Source organism: Lipotes vexillifer, unplaced genomic scaffold, assembly GCF_000442215.2.
Source record: "Lipotes vexillifer unplaced genomic scaffold, Lipotes_vexillifer_v1.1 scaffold1023, whole genome shotgun sequence".
In the NCBI taxonomy this organism is placed as follows: Eukaryota; Metazoa; Chordata; class Mammalia; order Artiodactyla; family Lipotidae; genus Lipotes; species Lipotes vexillifer.
Genome location: NW_006799713.1, coordinates 336,770 through 360,896, shown reverse-complemented (window position 1 = coordinate 360,896; position 24,127 = coordinate 336,770). Strand labels below are relative to the sequence as shown.

Genomic DNA, 24,127 nt, shown 5'->3' with positions numbered 1-24,127 from the left:
TAACAAAAGGGTTATAAGAAAACTTTAATATTAAATTACATTTCAATACTGGCTATTCTAATATAAACCATTATTATTAAGGTTGCTTACATTCAATAAATTCTATTATAAGAAAACCAGACACGTTGATATTAAAGAAAATGCAATTCCTTGGTGGCAGAGAACCAAGTTAACATTAGCTAGCCTACCTAGTGATTAATTTATAACTTTGATGCTCCCCAGCAGCTGTAATTTTACAAATGAAGATAATATTTCCCAGCCTCATTAATCAAGTCAATATCATGCTTCCTTGTATGCTAATTAGCACCTACTAATAACCTCTCATTTTAACTCCTGAACATTTTATCTCAATTTTTCTTTTGGTTTTTACTACTTTTACTTTCTGTACCTTAATTTGAGTCCACGTTCCAAGTCCCTAACTACAATTTCCTTGACACAGTCACAGGGTCACATCTATCTCCCATAACTCTACCAGTGCTTTGCATAAATAGCAACTGCTCTGTAAATCACTGGAAGGACTGCATCCATGAATGCATATGTATGTAGGTATTAATCTTATTACTTTATGGGAAAATATCCATAAATTCTTGTAATGCCTAAGAACTAAGGCATAATTCCTCAAAAATAAGGTAGTGGAAAACATTTTCCTACCTGTATACATCACGTCAGTAATCTAGAAGACATATTGGTTTCCAGTCTTCCTAATGCTTGAGAATATTCCTAAAACATTAATGCCAATTATCTCCTCTAAAGATAAAACTATTTCTCCAATGGATATATTTTCTATACATTTTGATTCAAAGCCTTTGATATAGCCTATGTCCCCCCAATTCATTATAAACATTCTTAAAACATCAGCTTATACTGAAATGTAATGTGGCCCAGCACATTAAACTAGATTATAAATTATTCAGATGGTTAGGTTCTGGGTTCTAATTTCATGTTTTATACTGTTTGGTACTCTAATATTTACAAAATGGAGGTATTCTCTTAAGGTATTTTAAGAATACATATAAACTGCTAAATAGTAGTGATTTGATTTGATTTTGACCCTATCAACAAAAACATTTTTCAAACTTATAATCAACTACTTTTTAAAGATTTTAATATTTCTCAAAAAAATGATAGTTTAATCAATGTAAAAGTTCTAAGAAACTAAAATGTGCTATCATGCAGTACATTTGTAAACATTAAAGAATTTAAAAGAAAGTAAACAGATGTTTGATTATGATTTCCTTTTGCATACACTGATTTTGTCTTTTGATAGAAAGTACTTTTAAAACACGCAAATTAAGAAGTTGCAAAATTCTACATTTAATCTACATACCAATGATAAACCACCATATTTTAAAGTTAGTGGGGAGGAAAACCATTCACCTGTAACTTAGATTACTGAATTGCTTGAGGAAAACAGGCAAAATAAGCAAAAATAAGGGAAAAAAACCCCCTAACATATCATTTGGGCATAAGCCCATGAATCAAATCTAGCAAGAAAGTTAAGTTGATGAGCATAATCAAATGATTCTCAACTTTAAAAAACCTACAGAAATTTCCAAAGTAATTTGTTCAAAGCTGTCACAGCCAGTGAATAGTTAATTGTGTGTATATATTCTGAGATAATCTTCATTGAGTTGTGTTTTGATGAATATAACCCCTTCATAATGATCTGAAAGAACTTTTTTTTCCCTAACCCCTTAAAACCTATTTCAAGAAACCTTTCAAGTTTCTTCCAGTCACTACATTATTAGAATCATCTGAGAGCAAAAGGATGTTGATAGAACTGTTGTAAGCACACTCTGCAGTAATAATTTTTCAACTATAAACAAGTATTAATAATTCAAAAGTACATGGATATTAACATTTGGTCATTACATTTTGGTGAAACAATGAATCTGGAATCTAAATGTATCTGATTCCAGAGAAATGCTCTGAAACAGACAATCTAATTCAGAACTATGAAACTGCTTATAAAACTATAACACAATAGAGTACAAGGACCTGCAATCAGAACTCAGAATCAAATCCATTTGTTCTTGGGTGTCTTTAATTTCCAGTTCTCTTTTTGTGCCACTAAAGAACCCATTCTTAAAAGGTCACGGATAAAACAGAGGTCTTAACTGTCCCCAAAAGAGGTCATTTGGAAAATAAGCAGAAGGAAAAACATTACTACATATAGCGAACATGAGAGCAAAATACATCTATATATTTCCTTTACTCAGAAGGTAGTAATATCATTCCCATGACCACAGCTTTTCTTCAGGCTAATTACATTATAGTACTTTCTAGTATACTTTACATAGCAGCATGAATTTTCCTTTGGAGCAAAGTTTAGTTATTATTCCCTTTTGTAACTGCATTCCCAAAGGCACCAGATGCCTTCAAATCAAATTAAACCACCTCAGCAGAGGATTAAAGACTCCATAAATTCCTGACCCAACCTACTCTAGCTACACAGGAAATTACATTTTCTATTGTAGTCAAGACAGTGTACTTTTCATCTCTCTAGACTTCGACCACTGTACATAATCTCTCTTCTGTGTCTTTAAAAAACACAAGGCTAAAAGCACAGGCAACAAAAGAAAAACAGATAAATTAAATTTCATCAAAATTAAAAACTTGTGCATGAAAAGATACTATCAATAGAATAAAATGTCAACTCACAGAATGGAAGAATGTTTGCAACTCACGTATCTGATAAGGGACTAACATCCATAACATACAAAGAACTCCTACAATTCAACAAAAAACAATTTAAAAATGGTCAAAACATGAATATACACTTCAGCAAATAAGATACAAATGGTGAATAAGCATATGAAAAGATGTTCAACATCAGAGAGAAATGCATCATAGGGAAATGCAAATCAAAACCAAAATGAGATAACAGTTCACCCACTTGGATGGCTATTATCAAAAACAAACAGTAAAGGGACTTCGCTGGTGGTCCAGTGGTTACGACTCAGCCACTGCTGTGGCTCGGGTTCAATCCCTGGTCGGGGAACTAAGATCCCACAAGTGGCACAGCCAAAAAACAAACAAACAAGCAAACAAAAAATAAAAATTGTTGGTGAGGATGTGGAGAAAATGGCACCCTTATGCATTGCTGGTGGGAATAATGCAGTTGCGGAGAAAGACAGTATTGACAGTTCCTCAGAAAATTAAACACAGAATTACCATATTATTCAGCAATTCCATTTCTGGGTATATACTGAAGAACTGAAAGCAGTAACTCGAACAGATACTTGTACACCAATGTACATAATAGCAGCATTGTTCACAATAGTCAAAATGTGGAAATAATCCAAATGGCCATTAACCAATGAATGGATAAAGAAAATGCAGTATATACATACAACTGAATATTATTTAGCCTTAAAAAAAAAAGAAAAAAAACAACTCTGATAGGTCCTATAATGTGGCTGAACCTGAAAAACATTATGTTACATGAAATAAGTTTGACACAAAAGGACAAATATAGGAGTCAGTCCACTTATATGAGGTACCTAGAATTGTCAAATTCAAAGGCACAGAAATTAGGATAGTGGGCACGAGAGACTGGGAAGAGGGAGGAATGGGGAGTTAGTATTTAATGGGTATAGAGAATCTGTTTGGGATGATGAAATGTTCTGGAAATGGATAGTGGTGATGGTTGCACAACAATGTGAACATACTTAATGTCACTGAACACTTGAAAATGGCTAAAATGGTAAATCTTACATATATTTTAACACAATACAGTAATGAAGATTCAACTGAAATCTCCCAACTCCACTGAACTTCACAGTACTTAATACAGATTATTAATTACTATATAATGACTGGTTTGTCAACTGGGTATAAAATGAGTCTTTCTATAAAGTTAGAAAACCTTCTAAATTAGGCACTTTACTTTGGGGGATATCTTTAAATATTGATCAGTGTTTAAAATTTGACCTATAAAATGAAAATTAAGCAATTTATCAGAGAACAAGCATACTTGAGAAACTGTGCTGTGTATTCTTATTCTCTAGCAGTTGCTTATTTTCCTCTATTGCTCTTTATGTTGTAGTAGTCTCCTTCATAACACAGTGTATCATTTTATCCAAATTAGCTAAAATTTAAAAGCAAATAATTACATAAATGGAATGATGGCATAAAAGACTCAAATGCTAGATCTGAATAACATAGACTTTTCAGTATAAACAAAAGGAAAGGAAGGGAGAAGGTAGTACTGCTTTAAGAGTCTAAGACATACTTGCATTTCTAGGTCTAAAACAAAAGGTAAAACATTTTAATTTAAGTTGCAAAAAGTTAAGAGCTATCACGGCATACATTGTAACACAGCACAAGAAGAATCTGATATAACAAATCCACATTTTATCAAAAGAAATTTTTCCAAGGATTATTACATAAATCTCAGAAATTCTGATCCTATTGTTACCAAGATGTACATTTAGCTATATAGACTTATTAAAGATAAACTAAAACCAGTAAACTACTTTTAGGAGCAAACTAAATGACATGCATAATTACCAAAGCAAACCTAAATTTTAAAAATGTTCATTAAATATAACTGAATAATTAAATAAATTATAATGAATAAATTACAAGGATGGAAGCAACTGACTAGATATAAGCATGGAGGAATCTGGGCATACAAATAACATGAGTCAACAAAATGTGTTGCCATCTTAAAAGAAATCTAGTATTGTAACAGATTATTGCAAATGATCGAAGAAATGAGATAAATATTTGAAGTTTCACTTTTTAAGATAGTCCAAAACAAAGGGTCACAGTCATTCTAATCTTGCTTCTATATCCTAGAATATAGCACATACTTAATAAAAGTGTATTGGCTAAATGAAGGTCATTAAATAAGAACCTGGAACCATTAGTAGCTAGGGAACTCAAGCCAAATATAAAACTGAATTTAAAAGATGTGCCATGGGGTAATTAATTATCTTAGTCACAATCATTAACCTTAAAATTTTGCGAGGAATAATAATGGATTGATACTTCAACTCCTAAAGCAGCATATGTAACCTCAAATCAGAAAACTCTTGTTATCACAGTTGAGGAGAGGTTGAAATATTGAGGCAACAAAGCAAAAAGTCATCATCTTTCCAGAGGGAAAACAGCAGCTCTTAAAATCACTAAAGATGGAGATATTAAGAAATAGGTGCAAGAGGGCAGACAGCAGAAGCAAGAAGAACTACAATCCTGCAGCCTGTGGAACAAAAACCATATTCACAGAAAGATAGACAAGATGAAAAGGCAGAGAGCTATGTACCAGATGAAGGAACAAGATAAAACCCCAGAAAAACAACTAAATGAAGTGGAGATAGGCAACCTTCCAGAAAAAGAATTCAGAATAATGATAGTGAAGATGATCCAGGAACTCAGAAAAAGAATGGAGGCAAAGATTGAGAAGATGCAAGAAATGTTTAACAAAGACCTAGAAGAATTAAAGAACAAACAAACAGATGAACAATACAATAACTGAAATGAAAACTACACCAGAAGGAATCAATAGCAGAATAGCTGAGGCAGAAGAGCAGATAAGTGACCTGGAAGACAGAATGGTGGAATTCACTGCTGCGGAACAGAATAAAGAAAAAAGAATGAAAAAAAAAAAATGAAGACAACCTAAGAGACCTCTGGGACAACATTAAACACAAGAACATTCACATTATAGGAGTCCCAGAAGAAGAGAGAGAGAAATGACCTGAGAAAATATTTGAAGAGATTACAGTCAAAAACTTCCCTAACATGGGAAACGAAATAACCACCCAAGTTCAGGAAGCAGTGAGTCCCATACAGGATAAACCCAAGGAGAAACACGCTGAGACACATAGTAATCAAACTGTCAAAGATTAAAGACAAAGAAAAATTACTGAAAGCAGCAAGGGAAAAATGACAAATAATATACAAGGGAACTCCCATAAGGTTAACAGCTGACGTCTCACCAGAAACTTTATAAGCCAGAAGGGAGTGGCACGATATACTTAAAGTGATGAAAGGGAAGAACCTACAACCAAGATTACTCTACCCAGCAAGGATCTCCTTCAGATTTGATGGAGAAATCTAAAGCTTTACAGACAAGCAAAAGCTAAGAGAATTCAGCACCACCAAACCAGCTCTACAACAAATGCTAAAGGAACTTCTCGCAAGGATCTCATTCAGATTTGATGGAGAAATCAAAAGCTTTACAGACAAGCAAAAGCTAAGAGAATTCAGCACCACCAAACCAGCTCTACAACAAATGCTAAAGGAACTTCTCTAAATGGGAAATACAAGAGAAGAAAAGGACTTACAAAAACAACCTACAAGCAAGATTAGTTTAACGAGCAAGGATCTCATTCGTATTTGACGGAGAAATTAAAACCTTGACAGACAAGCAAAAGCTAAGAGAATTCAGCACTACCAAACCAGTCTTACAACAAATGCTAAAGGAACTTCTCTAGGCAGAAAATACAAGAGAAGGAAAAGACCCACAATAACAAACCCAAAACAATTAAGAAAATGGTAATAGGAACATATAATAACTACTTAAATGTAAATGGATTAAATGCTCCCACCAAAAGACGTAGACTGGCTGAATGGATACAAAAACAAGACCCATATATATACTGTCTACAAGAGACCCACTGCAGACCTAGGGACATACACAGACTGAAAGTGAGGGGATGGAAAAAGATATTCCATGCAAATGGAGAGCAAAAGAAAGCTGGATTAGCGATACTCATATCAGATAAAATAGACTTTAAAATAAAGATTGTTACAAGAGACAAGGAAGGACACTACATAATGATCAAGGGATCAATCCAAGAAGAAGATATAACAATTACAAATATATATGCACCCGACACAGGAGCACCTCAATACATAAGGCAACTGCTAACAGCTCTAAAAGAGGAAATCGACAGTAACACAGTAATAGTGGGGGACTTTAACACCTCACTTACAACAATAGACAGATCATCCAAAATGAAAATAAATAAGGAAACAGAAGCTTTAAATGACACAATAGACAAGACAGATTTACTTGATATTTATAGGACATTCCATCCCAAAACAGAATACACTTTTTCTCAAGTGCGCACGGAACACTCTCCAAGATCAATCACATCTTGTGTCACAAATCAAACCTCAGTAAATTTAAGAATTTTGAAATCTTATCAAGCATCTTTCTGACCACAACTCTGAGATTAGAAATCAATTACATGGAAAAAACCGTAAAAAACACAAACACATGGAGGCTAAACAATATGTTACTAAATAACCAAGAGATCACTGAAGAAATCAAAGAAGAAATCAAAAAAACCTAGAGACAAATGACAATGAAAACACGATGATCCAAAACCTATAGGATGCAGCAAAAGAGGGAAGTTTATAGCTATACAAGCTTACCTCAAGAAATAAGGAAAATCTCAAATGAACAGTCTAACATTACACATAAAGGAACTAGAAGAAAGAACAAACAAAATCCAAAGTTAGCAGTAAGAAAAAAGTCATAAAGATCAGAGCAGAAATAAATCACATAGAAACAAAGAAAACAATAGCAAAGATCAATAAAACTAAAAGCTGGTTCTTTGAGAAGATAAACAAAATTGATAAACCCTTAGCCAGACTCATCAAGAAAAAGAGGGAGAGGACTCTCATCAATAAAATTAGAAATGAAAAAGGAGAAGTTACAACAGACACTGCAGAAATACAAAGCATCCTAAGAGACTACCACAAGCAACTCTATGCCAATAAAATGGACAACCTGGAAGAAATGGACAAATTCGCAGAAAGGTATAGCCTTCCAAGACTGAACCACGAAGAAATAGAAAATATTAACAGACCAATCACAAGTAATGAAATTGAAACTGTGATTAAAAATCTTCCAACAAACAAAAGTCCAGGACCAGATGGCTTCACAGGTGAATTCTATCAAACATTTAGAGAAGAGCTAACACCCATCCCTCTCAAACTCTTCCAAAAAATTGCAGAGGAGGGAACACTCCCAAACTCATTCTATGAGGCCACCATCACCTTGATCCCAAAACCAGACAAAGATACTACAAAAAAAGAAAACTACAGACCAATATCACTGATGAATATAGTTGCAAAAATCCTCAACAAAATACTAGCAAGCAGAATCCAACAACACATTTAAAGGATCATACACCATGATCAAGTGGGATTTATCTCAGGTATACAAGGATTCTTCAATATACACAAATCAATCAATGTGATACACCATATTAACAAACTGAAGAAGAAAAAACATATGATCATCTCAATAGATGCAGAAAAAGCTTTTGACAAAATTCAACACCCATTTATGATAAAAACTCTCCAGAAAGTGGGCATAGAGGGAACCTACCTCAACATAATGAAGGCCAATACGACAAACCCACAGCAAACATCATTCTTAATGGTGAAAAACAGAAAGCATTTCCTCTAAGATCAGGAACACGACAAGGATGTCCACTCTCACCACTATTATTCAACATAGTTTTGGAAGTCCTAGCCACAGCAATCAGAGAAGAAAAAGAAATAAAAGGAATACAAATTGGAAAAAAAGAAGTAAAGCTGTCTCTGTTTGCAGATGACATGATACAATACTTAGAGAATCCTAATGATGCCACCAGAAAACTACTAGAGCTAATCAATGAATTTGGTAAAGCTGTAGGATACAAAATTAATGCTCAGAAATCTCTTGCACTCCTATACACTAATGATGAAAAATCTGAAAGAGAAATTAAGGAAACACTCCCACTTACCACTGCAACGAAAAGAATAAAATACCTAGGAATAAACCTACCTACGGAGAAAAAAGACCTGTATGCAGAAAACTATAAGACACTGATGAAAGAAATTAAAGACAATACCAACAGATGGAGAGATATACCACGTTCTTAGACTGGAAGAATCAATATTGTGAAAATGACTATACCACCCAAAGCAATGCCCAGATTCAATGCAATCCCTATAATATTACCAATGGCATTTTTTACGGAACTAGAACAAAAAATCTTAAAATTTGTATGGAGACACAAAAGACCCCAAATAGCCAAAGCAGTCTTGAGGGAAAAAAATGGAGCTGGAAGAATCAGACTCCCTGACTACAGACTATACTACAAAGCTACAGTAATCAAGACAATATTGTACTGGCGCAAAAACAGAAACACAGATCAATGGAACAAGATGGAAAGCCCAGAGATAAACCCACACACCTATGGTCAACTAGTCTATAACAAAGGAGGAAGGATATACAGTGGAGAAAAGACAGTCTCTTCAATAAGTGGTGCTGGGAAAACTGCACAGCTACATGTAAAAGAATGAAATTAGAACACTCCCTAACACCATACACAAAGATAAACTCAAAATGGATTAGAGACCTAAATGTAAGACCGGACACTATACAATTCTTAGAGGAAAACATAGGAAGAACACTCTTTGACATAAATCACAGCAAGATCTTTTTTGACCCACCTCCTAGAGTAATGGAAATTTAAAAAAAATAAACAAATGGGACCTAATAAAACTTCAAAGCTCTTGCACAGCAAAGGAAACCATTAACAAGACGAAAAGAAAACCCTCAGAATGGGAGAAAATATTTGCAAATGAATCAACAGACAAAGGATTATCCTCCAAGATATATAAACAGCTCATGCAGCTCAATATTAAAAAAACAAACAACCCAATCAAAAAATGGGCAGAAGACCTAAATAGACATTTCTCCAAAGAAAAGAAAGAGATGGCCAAGAAGCACATGAAAAGCTGCTCAACATCACTAATTATTAGAGAAATGCAAGTCAAAACTACAATGAGGTATCACCTCACATCAGTTAGAATGGGCATCATCAGAAAATCTACAAACAAATGCTGGAGAGGGTGTGGAGAAATGGGAACCCTCTTGCACTGTTGGTGGAAATGTAAATTGATATAGCCACTATGGAGAACAGTATGGAGTTTCCTTAAAAGACTAAAAATAGGATTAACATATGATCCAGCAATCCCACTACTGGGCATATACCCAGAGAAAAGCATAATTCAAAAAGACACATGCACCCCAATGTTCACTGCAGCAGTATTTACAATAGCCAGGTCACAGAAGCAACCTAAATGTCCAGCGACAGACAAATGGATAAAGAAGATGTGGTACATATATACAATGGAATATTACTCAGCCATAAAAAGGAACGAAATTGGGTCATTTGTTGAGACGTGGATGGATCTAGAGACTGTAATAGAGTGAAGTAAGTTAGAAAGAGAAAAACAAATACCGTATATTACCGCATGTATGTGGAACCTAGAAAAATGGTACAGATGAACCAGTTTTCGGGGCAGAAGCTGAGACACAGATATAGAGAACCAATCTATGGACACCAACAGGGGAAAGCCGCAGGGGGGTGGGGATGGTGGTGTGATGAATTGGGCTATTGGGATTGACATGTATACACAGATGTGTATAAAATTGATGACTAATAAGAACATGCTGTATAAAAAAATAAAATTAAATTTAAAAAAAGATAGGCCCAGTAGGAAAAAGTGGGAATTAAGATTATTTAATTGGAAAAGCCACGGATGGGAGGGTGATAAGCTTTAATATATGAAACACGATCGTGAGCCAAGTTTTCCTTGCAAACAGTGTAGAAAGTGAGGAGTCATACTGCCTTGACATTTTATGAAGTTATCATATCTGCTGAATCACTGTGCTTTTGAAATGTACTAGAATATTGTCATTCTACATGATAAACCACACTAGAATATTTAATAGATTATCTCCTAGTTAAAAAAAGAATGAAGTACAGAATTAGAAAAGCTGAAGTTCTGTTCATTTAGAACAAATTTAAGAAAAGAAGACTGTCTACCAGTGTAGTTCCATATTTAAATGTTTCCCCTTATTCTTATTAAATATATCTAAGCTTGGGTTTACTAATCAGTTCACTAAATTAATTCTAAAGGCAGTAATTCCTATACTTCAGTTTTAAGTTTTAGATTTTAAAAGACTATTTTCATTATGCATACATAAAATGGGATACTGTGGGATCTAAAAAATCTTTTATCTTCAATTCTAAAAATATCACCAATCAATAGGTAATAAGAACTGAGACAGAAAGTGATGTGCATTTTTTATCTTTAATCACAGCACTAACATTGGAACTCTTTCCAATGATAACCAGGAGTGAGTTCCAATACAGTGTAAGATATAACTTTCTAAGTGCTAATTCTAGTTCTTAAAAAAAGAACTCTAATTAGACATAAAGCAAAATATTACACTACAGAATTCCCTTTTCTTTTTAACAGGACCAGGATAAAGAGATCACCACCTGTCTTTGAGAATAGAAATAATAAAGTGACAGTTCAATATTACTGTAAACTGAGAAGACAACTGGCTTTTACTATGCTTAGAACAGATTTATCACTTGTTATTTAAGAAGAATAATCTTTATAATAAAATTTAGTAAGAAGCACTTAGTATACAGTTCTTTAAAGAACATTAGCATTTTAATAGTGAGATTAATCAAGGACAATGAAACTGTTTCTTCCTTAGGAAAACTAAGCACTCACTATACAAGAAAAGCAATGACTAGAAATCTTAAATGATTTTCTATTATGAAAAGAGTCGATTTAATTTAATGATTTAACTTTTCCGGAGAATTATCATTATTACTTCCATACCAAAAGAGATATATAATTTGGGGGAATGAGTAAATGTATGAGGATTCTGAACTTTTTCCTATCCACTTCTTGTTTTTAAGATGTAATGATTTATAGATCTAATAGAGATTATAATATTCAGGAAATATATACGAAATCCATGTTAAATAACAACAGTGAAGCATGAAACATGAGCTTTTGTCACTTTATTGTTAACCAATGAATGTTATCCAAAATTATAGATGTAACTTAATTGTACAACACAAAATTATGCTAATAGTATAAGCCTGCTGGAATTTACCAAATACTCATTAATATATTTTTACATTGCTATATGAACATGTGCTTCTCAAATGCTAATAATAAAAGTTATAATTGGTTTAATGAAAACCCATATTGCAAATAGTTGTTCCTGTTTAGAAAAATTCACACAGCTTTAAAAATGGATTAAATCCATTTTAATTCTAATCTACAAATAGATTATAAACAGCAAATATAACTGGTAATTTTTCAACACTGATATCAAACTGATGTAGGAACGGTAGTGCACACAATTCAAAATGAAGCAAATTAACAAAAATCCAATAAAAATCCAAGTTTTCACCTATTATGGCAATTACTTTAATGCTTTGGAAGAGTGAACACATGCTTTAAACCATGAATAGTAGGGCTTATCATCTGTTCCTCTAATGTGCTGCAAGGAGAAATGTCCTCTTCCACAGTGTTTTGAAGCATGTGCACAACCACCGTACAACAGTCACTTCAAGGTTAACCAGTTATCTTTTGTCCTACTAAATCCAAAAAATATATTAAATGCAACCTTTCCTTTTCATGTCTGCCCAGGTTAATCCTTTTAAAGTCAGCAAAATCAAAAAAGCACAGAGATATTTTCAGACACAACTTGAATCTATTGTGCATGAAAAATGTCTAACAAAATGGCAATTTTAATAGATAAATGTAAATCTGAATGCATAATACCAAATGGAAAGTAGCTGAACCACACAGAGAAAACAAGGCTTTCCTTATCTCCAAATCTAAATGTTTTATAATAAAGAAAATGTTAGAACCTGTGAATATTGAACATCTTTCAAACTGGGAAGATTTCTTTGTAAAACGTAACTGAAATTAATATAACCTATAAAATTATAATTTCTAAAATAGAATTAACTAATCAAATTTAAGTATTTTTAGTTAGATTGAAAAAAATAAGCACAATGATTTAGAAACCAAATATGCTAAAATGATTATGTAATAATTACATCAAGAAATGAAGGTACAAACATTCATCATCATATGCTACAAGGGCAATCTCTCTCTCTCTCTCAAACACACACACACACACACACACACACACACACACACACACACACACACTTCCTTAGACATACAACACCCCTCCAGGAAGATAGTATACCAGTGAGCGCTAACAATTTTAATACAAATCAGAGTCCCACAGTTCGGTTCAACAAAAAGGCAGTTAAAATTTAGCACTCTAAGATATTCTGAAGGAAAAGGAAATCTCAAAAATATTCCTTCATGATTGACAGTATCACTATGTATTATAAAACATATAGCTTACACACTTCACTGTGTTTGAACGACCAGTCATCACAGGTATAGTAGTGAGGTAGTATTACTGTCCCCTCCTTGGGACTGCTGTTTTCATATGCTGCCCTTCTAGCAAGGTCCAGGGTTTTATTAATGATGATAATCAATTATCAACAAATGTGCTTTTTCTTTTATTAAACATCTGTTTTTCTAAATCAATCTATGAAAGAATCTTTCAGAGACAACTGTTATTTGTAGTAGTGTTTCATCAGTAAACTTTCCTAGGCAACTACTTACTACCTGCTGTCTATACCTTTGTAAGATCAGTGGGCAAAGAAAACCAAATGATGACAGGAGATGAAACACCAACCAATTCAGCTGTCAAAGATGACTGTAATTAAGTAAGCAAATAACAAATATCCAATACTGTTATTAAATTGGGATTTAAAAAATTAACCAGTAGCTGTACACTACACTATTAAACATTCTAATCCTTTTCATGATTCATAGCCATCTTCTACACAATGATGAAAGACTGTCCACCCTGCCACCTATGCTCATTTTACTCACTGCCAATGATCTGTATAGTGGCAGAGCTATGGTTACAGGGCATATCAAGGTATGAGAAGTACACACTGAGAAAACATGAATGAGAGAGAATGTGGAAATACATGCAGGTAAAATATGGAAGAAGAAAAAATAGAGTACCCTACCTAAACACTCAAGTCACCACCATCCTTTAAAATGTACAAAGTGCTTAAATCATACATACACATTTGTCAGACATGATAATTAGTGTTAATCTTCAACAGAAAAAAAAAATGGAAAATGAAAAATGTGAAAAAGGAGGTGATGGAACACTGTTCTCCATTCCCTGGCCCAAGAAAAAGAAAACCAAGCATGATATCACACTGCCTTAATGTTGAAAAGCTCCCCTTAAATGTCTTTCAGCTACCACAGTCAAACTGGTTTAAGTGCTTTGGCAAGGTGAGATGCATTCCATCACATCTGCAAAGGCCTGCTTTTCTCTGTTGGTGGTTCAGCTTATGAAGAACATGTATGCAAAATAACAGCTCTCACATTGCTTCAAACTCATCAATACGTTGCTTTGTATTGCCTTGCCGAATCTGTCGCAGAGTCTTGTACTTATCACGGCCTGCTTTAACATTCTCAGCATGAAGAACATCATTTTGTGTTTTCTTGGTTTCATCTCTGGCTTGGGCTAATTCTGAACTTAATGCCTATGTTTAAAAAATAAAAAGTATGACCATTATTAACTTTTTTTTTAGATTTTAAAAACCTATGAAAGAGGTTTAAAGACACAAAATACAAATATAACAGATCCCTGACTTTTTAGTATATTAAAATTTCCACTGTGAAATCTTTTCCTTTAAAGTGTTTACGTTTGTTGTACTTTTAGTAATGGTGCGGGGTAGTGGTTAGAGAGGAATACCCATGGCCTTTCATTTCTACACTCCGCAACCATGATGAGTTTGTGTATTATTCTAAATTTCCTTGAACTTTCTCATCTAATACTTGAAATAACTTACAAAAGGTTCAATATAGCTGTTATTGAATGTTACTATAAGTTCTAAATTCTACACCATGAGAGAAGCTTTCTCCAAAAGTCTTAATACATTTATTACAACTATCACCCCATTTTCTTTTATTAATATTTAAAGATTTCATGAATTTAAAAATTAGAGAACTGATTCTATTAAGTTCTCTAATAGGTGTAATATTAAAATTTACTATTTTAATCTAATTATGTACATTTAATATACTGACCTTTTGCCATTACAAAATCTCAACAAAAAAATTCAGATTATGTAATGTCATACAGGTAGTCTATTAAATTATCATTTCTTTTTAATGTATACTGTTTAAAAAAGAAATTTGTTTTTTAAACACAGTATTTTATGTTCTACTTTTAACATGGCTTGTTATAATTAAATAATAGCTTACTAATTAAGGCCTCATTACACAAGGCTAACAAACATCTGGTAACAAGAACATACAACAGAAAAAATGAAATAACGTGACTGTAGGCCAAGTACTTACAAACCAATCACAAGGCCAGTTAGAGGTAAAGGCTTCCAAAAATCAAATGTTTCTTTTTTAATAAGTTTGTCTTAACAAATGGGGAAAATGCAAACTATATTTAAATGTGCATACAACTGCAAATTTTAAATACCTGGAGTTGTTTTTTAACACGCTCATTTTTCTGCATTTCTGTTATACGTTCCTCCTCACTTCTATGATTCATTACCCCATCATTTGATAATTCAGCACTAGCCTCAGCATTATTCTCATCATGTTCATCATGTTCATTTTCTGTTGGAGGAATGACTGGTGGTGGTGGAGGTGGAGGAGGGGCAGACATCACAGTCTTTAACTCTTCTTTGGTCTTTTCCAAGTCTTCCTGGGCTGCAAAAGCCTGAACATAAAAAATAAGTTTATCAGCAAGTTACTTTGAAAATTGGTAATTAAAAGAATCAAGTTATCCTGGGACTTCCCTGGCGGTCCAGTGGTTAAGACTTCACCTTCTAATACAGGGGGTGCGGGTTCAATCCCTGGTCAGGGAGATAATATCCCACATGCCTTGCAGCCAAAAAACCAAAACAGAAGCAATACTGTAACAAATTCTATAAAGACTTTAAAAATGGTCCACATCAAAAAAAAAAAAATCAAGTTATTATCCTTTCTTTCTAATATAAACTATATTTCAGGGTAATGAAAACAGGCCCTATTGATAAAAGCTTATTACATGACAGAATTAAAGACACCACTGTGCAAAACCCTAATAAAATTATTAATTCTGGCAAGGATTATCAACTGTTGCTAAAATTGTTATACAAATGGTTGATGAGAAAACGGATATAAGTATAATGCCAAAGAATTCCACATTGAATAGATTACATTTTAGCAACGATAAATATAACCAGACAATGGAGGAAACAGACTGTTATTACTCTAGTCCAACGATCAATTAAAACAACTAATGGTGGGTTAATCAGATATTGAATGTCTTCTGATATAATACAACAGGAAGTATCCAACATCACCAATTATTTGAGTAATTCTATTGTGCTGGTTTGTCTGGAAAAGTACTGCTTTACACTGTTGTCCTGGTGTAATTATTAACAACACCCCCTTTCACTCTCAAAAGTGTTCTAGTTTGGATGATAAATTATCTGAAAGTCTCACCTATGAGGCATCATAGCCAGAAATTTTTAACTTGAATCCTTCAAACTTTTAGGTTTATTTTCCAGCTTACAAGAAATATTGATGATAAAAATATAAGCTGAATGACACCATAAGAAAGGAATTAGACAAATACAGGAGGAGGGACAATCTGTGGGTCCTTTTAATAAACCAATATCATAAAAAAAAGAACTGTCCTACTTTAAAAGAGACTTAGAGCAAACAGATGCAATGCAAAGTCCTACTCTGGATACTGGCCTGGCAAATTAGCTATAAAAGACTTTTTGGTTCAATTCTGAATATAGTCTGCCCAGAAATAAACCCACACATATATGGTTAATTAATTTACAACAAAGCAGCCAAGAATATAGGTTGGGGAAAGGACAGTCTCTGCAATAAGTGGTGCTAGGAAAACTAGAGAGCCACATGCAAAAGAATGAAACCGGGCCCCTATCGTACACCATACAGAAATATCAACTCAAAATGGATCAAAGACTTGAATGTAGGACCTGAAACCATAAAACTTTTGAAGAAAATACATGCAGTAAGCTCCTTGATATAGGTCTTGGTGATAAATTTTTGGATTTGACACCGAAAGCAAAAGCAACAAAAGCAAAAATAAACAAGTGGGATTACTTCAAACCAAAAGGCTTCTGAAAGCAGAAATATATCAAGAAAATGAAAATGCAACATATAGAATGGGAGAAAATATATGGAAATCATATATCTGATAAGGGGTTAATACTCAAAATATATAAAAAATTCATACAACCCAACAGAAAAAAAAAACAAAACCCTAATTCTGTTTTAAAAACTGAGCAGATGATATGAACGGACATTCTTCTAAAGACAACAGAGAGATGGCCAACAGGCACATGGAAAGGTGCTCAACATCACTAATCATCGAGGAAATGCAAATCAAAACCACAATGAGGTAACACCTCATACCTGTTAGAATGGCTATTATCAAAAAGACAAGAAATAACAAGTGTTGGTAAGGATGTGGAGAAAAGGGAATGCTTGTTCAGTTTCACTGGAATGTAAATTGGTACAGCCACTGTGGAAAACAGTATGAAGATTCCTCCTTAAAAAACTCAAAAATAGAACTACCATATAATCCAGCAATTCTACTTCTGGGTATTTATCAAACAAAAGCACTAACTTGAAAAGATATATACATCCCCCCATGTTCACTGCAGCATTATTTACAATAGCCAAGATTTATATGGAAGCACCCTAAGTGTCCATCAGTAGATGAACAGATAATAAAAAAGTGGTATAAATATTAATATATAGTGAAATACTATTCCACTATAAAAAAGGAATTTTTTTAAGATTTTTTTTTTTGGACATGGACCATTTTTAAAGTCTTTACTGAATATGTTACTACAATATTGCTTCTGCTTTTTTTTGTTTTAGTTTTTGGCCCCAAGGCATGGGGGACCTTAGCTCCCCAACCAGGGATTGAATCTGCACCTCCTGCATTGGAAGGCGAAGTCTTAACCACTGGACCACCAGGGAAGTCCCAGGAAATCTTGCCATTTGCAACAACATGGATGGACCTTGAGGGTATCATGCCAAGTGAAATGAGTCAGACAGAGAAAGACAAATAACCATATGATCTCGCTTATATATGGAATCTAAAAATCAACCAACCAACCAACCAACCAACCAAAAAAACCGAGCTTATGGATACAGAGAACAGACTGATGGTTACCACAGGCATAAATGGAAGAGGAATGGGAGAAGGGAGTTCAAAAGTACAAACTCCCAGCTATAAAATAAATGAGTCATGGGGACATAATGTACAGCATACGGACTATAGTTAATAATACTATATTCTATATTTCAAAGTTGCTAAGAAAGTAAATCTGAAAAGTTTACATAACAAGAAAAAAATTTCTGTAGCTACATATGGAGATGGATGTTAACTACACTTACTGTGATGATCACTTCACAATAAGATAAAAATATTGAATCATCATGTTGTACACCTAAAAATAGGTTATATGTCAATTATATCTAAATGAAAAAATTTTGAATATAGTCTAATGTTAGATGAGATGAAAACTGACTAAAACAGAACAATATGTACAGTATGATCTCACTCTGGACATATAAATGTGTATGTATACACATATACAAATAGGAAAAGATCCTGGAAGGATATGCACTACAGTGTTAAAATAGTGATCCCAGTTTGCAAGAATGTGATTTTTCTTTTGCATGCATTTTCTAATTTCTACAATTCACAGGATGTGCCTCTGTGATATGTTATTTTTATAAGTTTATGTGTCCCTGAAGTTCATAAATCATCCCTAAAAGGGATCTATACAATTCTAATGAAGTAGTGTTAACAAAAAAGTTAAGTGTTTTTCTTTTTGTAGAGTTCTATTGATATATACATATATACATAACTCTCAATACCAAAAACTTCCCTATGAAATCCGAAGTGCTACAAAGAAAATTTAAGAGGGAAACAAAACTGCTTTCTGTAATAAGTACATTTTGTCGGAGAAAAATCAGAGAACTATATACCTTTGAGTGTAAAAAATTATTATTATAGTTCCATTTAAGAGTTAACGTTAAAGTTTGAATTAAATTCTCATTATCTTATATTCCCTACCCCTCCAAATAAAGCCTAATTTTTCACTTTTATGCCATTTCAGACAACAGTGGTTTCATCTACTTAGGAACTCAGAAATCTCAGTACCATCTTCATTGCATTCTTCTAATTCAACTACATCCAATCATTTGGTTGCCATGCCCCTTTGAGTCTACCACAAAATGTCCTTCAATAATTCCTGTTCCTCTTTTTTCTCAATGCCACATCCTTAGTGTGAGTCATTAGCTCTTAAGTAATCCTGCCCACTATCCCAATCCATCCTTCATGCTGATTACTAAGCTGTTTTAATAAAACCATGCTTGATCATGTTACAATCCCGTTTTGAAATCTTCAGAGCCCAACGTCTACAGATATTTCCCAGCATCTTACCTTAGCAGGGCATTTATTTAAAGCCTTTCACAACTTAATTCCCTCTCTAACTTTCTAGCCACAACTCTCAAAATTTCTGAAAACAGACCCTAAGTTTTGCTCACTTACTAGTTGACCTCAAATCTGTCATGTACTTTTATACTTCTTATGCTCATTCAATTCCCTCGATCTGGAATGACTTCCTCTTCAGTCTCCATCTTTTCTACCCCCAAATTGAATGTATTATTCAAGAGCCGGCTTAAATTTATAAGGGTTTCCCCAACACCTGCCTCATTCCCTTAGAAATTAAACATTTCTTCTGTGTTCCCAAAGTACTTAGCTTATTATCACTAGATTAGTATTTACTACAGCACATACACATTCATACAGAGGTACCTCTTCCCCTCTAAATCATGACAGCAACTTATGTTTATCTCTATAAATTCCACATATGGCTGGGTACAAAATAGATGTTCAATAATTTATAGTGATGAACAAATGATTACTTTGTGTTGCCACTCAGTAGCTTCCTCCTCCTTTTTTTTCTTGGCTTCTTCTAGAAGCGCAATCTTGGCAGTGAATTCGGCAAGTTCTGCTGCCTAAAATAAACAAAACAATTACCAATACTAAAAAGTAATATATTTTCAGTCATTTATATTAAGTCAAAAAAGCTTTAATGTACATAGACTGTTTTTTGTTTTTTTTTTTGGTCATGCCGTGCAGCTTCTGAGATCTTAGTTCGCCGACCAGGGATCAAACCTGGGCCCCCTGCAATGGAAGCTCAGAGTCCTAACCACTGGACCGCCAGGGAATTCCCACATGGACTGTGTTATATGTTTTTCATAGATAGTCTTCTGTTTAAAAAAAGAAACTATTTCTTTAAGAGCATAAATATCTTACTTGTACTAGGTATAATGAGCTAATGAGACAAAGTGAAAAAATTTTTATTATTCTATATACACGTAGTTATTCCTGTTTTCATAGCAGGAACCTAGGAGCTATTTTTTAACTTTCATCAATAAACTATCTGTTAGGGGCTTCCCTGGTGGCGCAGTGGTTGAGAGTCCGTCCGCCTGCCGATGCAGGGGACACGGGTTCGTGCCCCGGTCCAGGAAGATCCCACATGCCGCGGAGCGGCTGGGCCTGTGAGCCATGGCCGCTGAGCCTGCGCATCCGGAGCCTGTGCTCCGCAATGGGAGAAGCCACAACAGTGAGAGGCCCGTGTACTGTGCAAAAAATAAAATAAAATAAACTATCTGTTAAAGCCTACAGAAGGAAAAAGAATTCTATTTACATAACACTTTATAATTTAAACAGCACTTTCTTAATTCCCCAACAATACTATTAGGTGGTATTATTCCTTTTTTCAAAGGGAGCAATCTGAGGCTCAGAAAGACTCAAAGACACATAGCAAGGAAATGCCTAAACCAATATTTAAATCCCAAATCTTCTGGTGTCATGCCTACTCCTCATTATTTGCAAGTCCACTAAATACACAAAAAAAAACCCATCAATTATGATCTTATAGTTAACCTACGGTTATCTTATAGGGTTTAGAATATACGTAATTGTCAACTTATCTAAAGCAAAACATGCCAGTGGCTTATACAAAATCTAAGCAAATCAGAATCTTTTGTTAGCAACAGGCTCCATGTATCTTTTATGGTTTTATTTTTAGGTTTCCTTTTAAAAGAAGAAATAAACATTTTAGGCTTATTTCCACACTTTGTTATTTCCACACTTGTCTCTTTGGTTTGCTTTCCAGAAGGTATAATATACTTAATTTTACAAAGGTGTTTTTTTTTTTTAAGTTTCCATTATTTGAACTTATTTTATTGGCACTCATTAGCAAACAAAATTTTACTGTTGATTTTGGATACATTACAACACACTTTTGGTAGTGGCTGCACAATACTGATCATTTATTTACTGTACTAAATACTGCAACCTCCAAATTGTCTATTTTTACACTGGTATTTCATTTGTCATGATGGGTATTCCTCTGTCTGAATACAGAAAATGCTCCATGTGGTCTATGGTTTTCATAATTCTTTGTTATTCTACTTACTGCTTTAAAATACATTTGAATAAAAAGACATAAGTTCCTTGAAGTGAGTGCACACATACCACAGTGAGGGGATTTGAAAATGTAATTAACCAACACCTTTGTGCTCAGAGAATAAACACTCTGAAATTGCAGAACCGATTTCGTCCATGCTTTTGTCTGAATTTTTCTTTTCCCCTAACAGAACCCAGGTTCCCTACCAGCTGCTCCTGATTCTTCATCTGGTCGGCAGCCTGTTTTGCTATAGCAGATTTGGCCTCTTCAGCAGCTTGACGCTCCTTTTCAAGCCTTTCTGCTTCTTCTTTTGCTCGTTTTCGTTCCTGGTCCAGTTCTAGAGCTTTTCGAGTCTGTTCTTCTAGTTCTGTCAAATATAAGTATCCGCCCAAAACAATGATTAATTCTAATTTTCTCATTATCAAAAGAAGTCAAAATAGTAGCAAGGAATCTAATCTGTACAGTTTCTTAAAATTAGCACATATGCAAATGAACATTACCTCGTTTTTAACTTGGCAAAAGCCTAATAACTTTTAAAACCCTATTACACAATTCAAAAATGCAAAGAAACGAAAATTCTCTGTAATTCAAGTTATGTCATAAAGCTAGAAGCGTATCCTTTATTTTTAAAAAATACTCTCCATAAAAAAAAAAAAAAAAAAAAAAAAAAACTCTCCAAAAGGGAACCCTCCTACACTGTTGGTGGGACTGTAAGTTGGTACAGCCACTAAGGGTAACAGCATGGAGGTTCCTTAAAAAACTAAAAATAGAACTACTATATGACCCAGCAATCCCACTCCTGGGGATATACCCAAAGAAAACCATAATTCAAAAAGATACATTACCCCAATGTTCACTGCAGCACTATTTACAACAGCCAGGACATGGAAGCAACCTAAGTGTCCATTGACAGATGAATGGTAAAGATGTGATACCTATATACAATGGAATATACAATGGTACCTATATACTCAGCCATAAAAGAGAACAAAATAGCACCATTTGCAGCAACTGAGTGAAGTCAGTCAGACAGAGAAAGACAAATATCATATGATATTGCTTATATGTGGAATCTAAAAAAAGGTACAAATGAACTTATTTACAAAACAGAAGCAGAGTCACAGATGTAGAAAACAAACTTATGTTTACCAAGGGATGGGGGGGGCGAGGAGAAGGGATAAACTGGGAGATTGGGACTGACACATACACAATACTATATATTAAATCGATAACTAATAAGAACCTGCTGTAGAGCACAGGGACCTCTACTCAATACTCTGTAATGGCCTATATGGGAAAAGAATCTAAAAAAAAAAGAGGGGATATATGTATATGTATAACTGATTTGCTCTGCTGAACACCTGAAACTAATACAACATTGTAAATCAACTATACACCAACTATAAAAAACCTCTCCAGAGAGGTTTTTTTAAAAAAAAAAAGTCTATAAAATAACACACTTTAAAACTTAAATAAGTTTTTACTTACCTAAACTAAGTATTAGATAAGTAAACCCAGGACATTAAGACTGAAAACAATACTTACTCACTCAAATCGGAATTTTGATGTGAATTATATGAATTACTGAAAATTTTGAGTTATTAGTACATATCCATTCCTCAAGCATGAAGACAAGTAAGTAATATTTAGAGATAAATGAGGTGAATTTTAATCCATAAATGTACAGATCATAAAGTTAATTCTCTTTTCTTATTCTAATGAGTTGAGAAAGGAAAATATTACTAGCACAAAGCCAAAAGATTTGAAATCAATTTGAAAGTACTAATTTTAAATATTATTCTGACAATCTTTGCTCAATAGCAAGGACATTTGTGACAGAACACAAGAGAATGTCATCTATTAAGATGGGTGCAATGTCCTGCAAAGAATGACTCTCCCTTCTGTATACTTTAGAAAAAAGGAAAAACTGAAAATCTGTATTTCAAAAGATTTGAAAGCTAACTGTAATGTACAAGTCACCTTACTGTTCTTCATTTTGTTGTTCTTGGTCAGAACTAATTTAAGTAACTGCAGTTAAGACTTGGGAGGTTTTGAGAAGATTGGGAAGAAAAATGACTTTAAACTCTAGATAAAATGTAAAACTTCTATGCGACTGTTTGGCTATAAAGATGAAATGTGTATAACGAAGGATGTTACTAAAGCTAAATTCTATGATTATTCATTTTAGTATATGTCTTCTAAAACTTGGACATCAGAGCTAGCTCATCTAACTTTTTTAATGATCATTCTTTCCATCTGGCTGACTAATACATAAAATAAAGCTCACAAAGTTCACAGCTGTATCCTCCTTCTAAACAAGCAAACAAATAATAAGAAAAGTTTACAAATGAAAACGCCTTATTTTCTCTCATAATAAAAATTCTTTCTGTACTATGAGCCAATAAAGAAAAATAAGTCTGGGTTACAAAGTTAAATTTCAAAATATTCTTTATTTTCTAACAGTTTTTTTTGTACTAAGTATTAATTTGAGGAATAGTAGACAGAGCAATGGTTGTTTTGTCGTATATTAAGAATTACACGGGCTTCCCTGGTGGCGCAGTAGTTGGGAGTCTGCCTGCCGATGCAGGGGACACGGGTTCGAGCCCCGGTCCGGGAGGATCCCACGTGCTGCGGAGCGGCTGGGCCCGTGAGCCATGGCCGCTGAGTCTGCGCGTCCGGAGCCTGTGCTCCGCAACGGGAGAGGCCCG

At 34.0% G+C, this 24,127-nt stretch overlaps 1 protein-coding gene across 2 annotated transcripts in view; it reads right to left on the bottom strand.

The window, feature by feature from the left end:
* Positions 1-13,905: 13,905 nt before the first annotated feature.
* RDX (radixin) overlaps positions 13,906-24,127 on the bottom strand; it is a 78,837-nt gene continuing 68,615 nt past the window's right edge. The window contains exons 11-14 of one of the 2 annotated variants that reach the window (XM_007471871.1): positions 21,626-21,786; positions 19,867-19,959; positions 15,377-15,619; positions 13,906-14,423 (exon numbers count right to left, since the gene is read on the bottom strand). In XM_007471871.1, coding sequence (XP_007471933.1) covers positions 14,259-14,423; positions 15,377-15,619; positions 19,867-19,959; positions 21,626-21,786 — 662 coding nt within the window. In that variant the 3' untranslated portion in view covers positions 13,906-14,258. The remainder of the gene's footprint in view (positions 14,424-15,376; positions 15,620-19,866; positions 19,960-21,625; positions 21,787-24,127) is intronic. The other variant, XM_007471872.1, reaches the window with a different exon arrangement.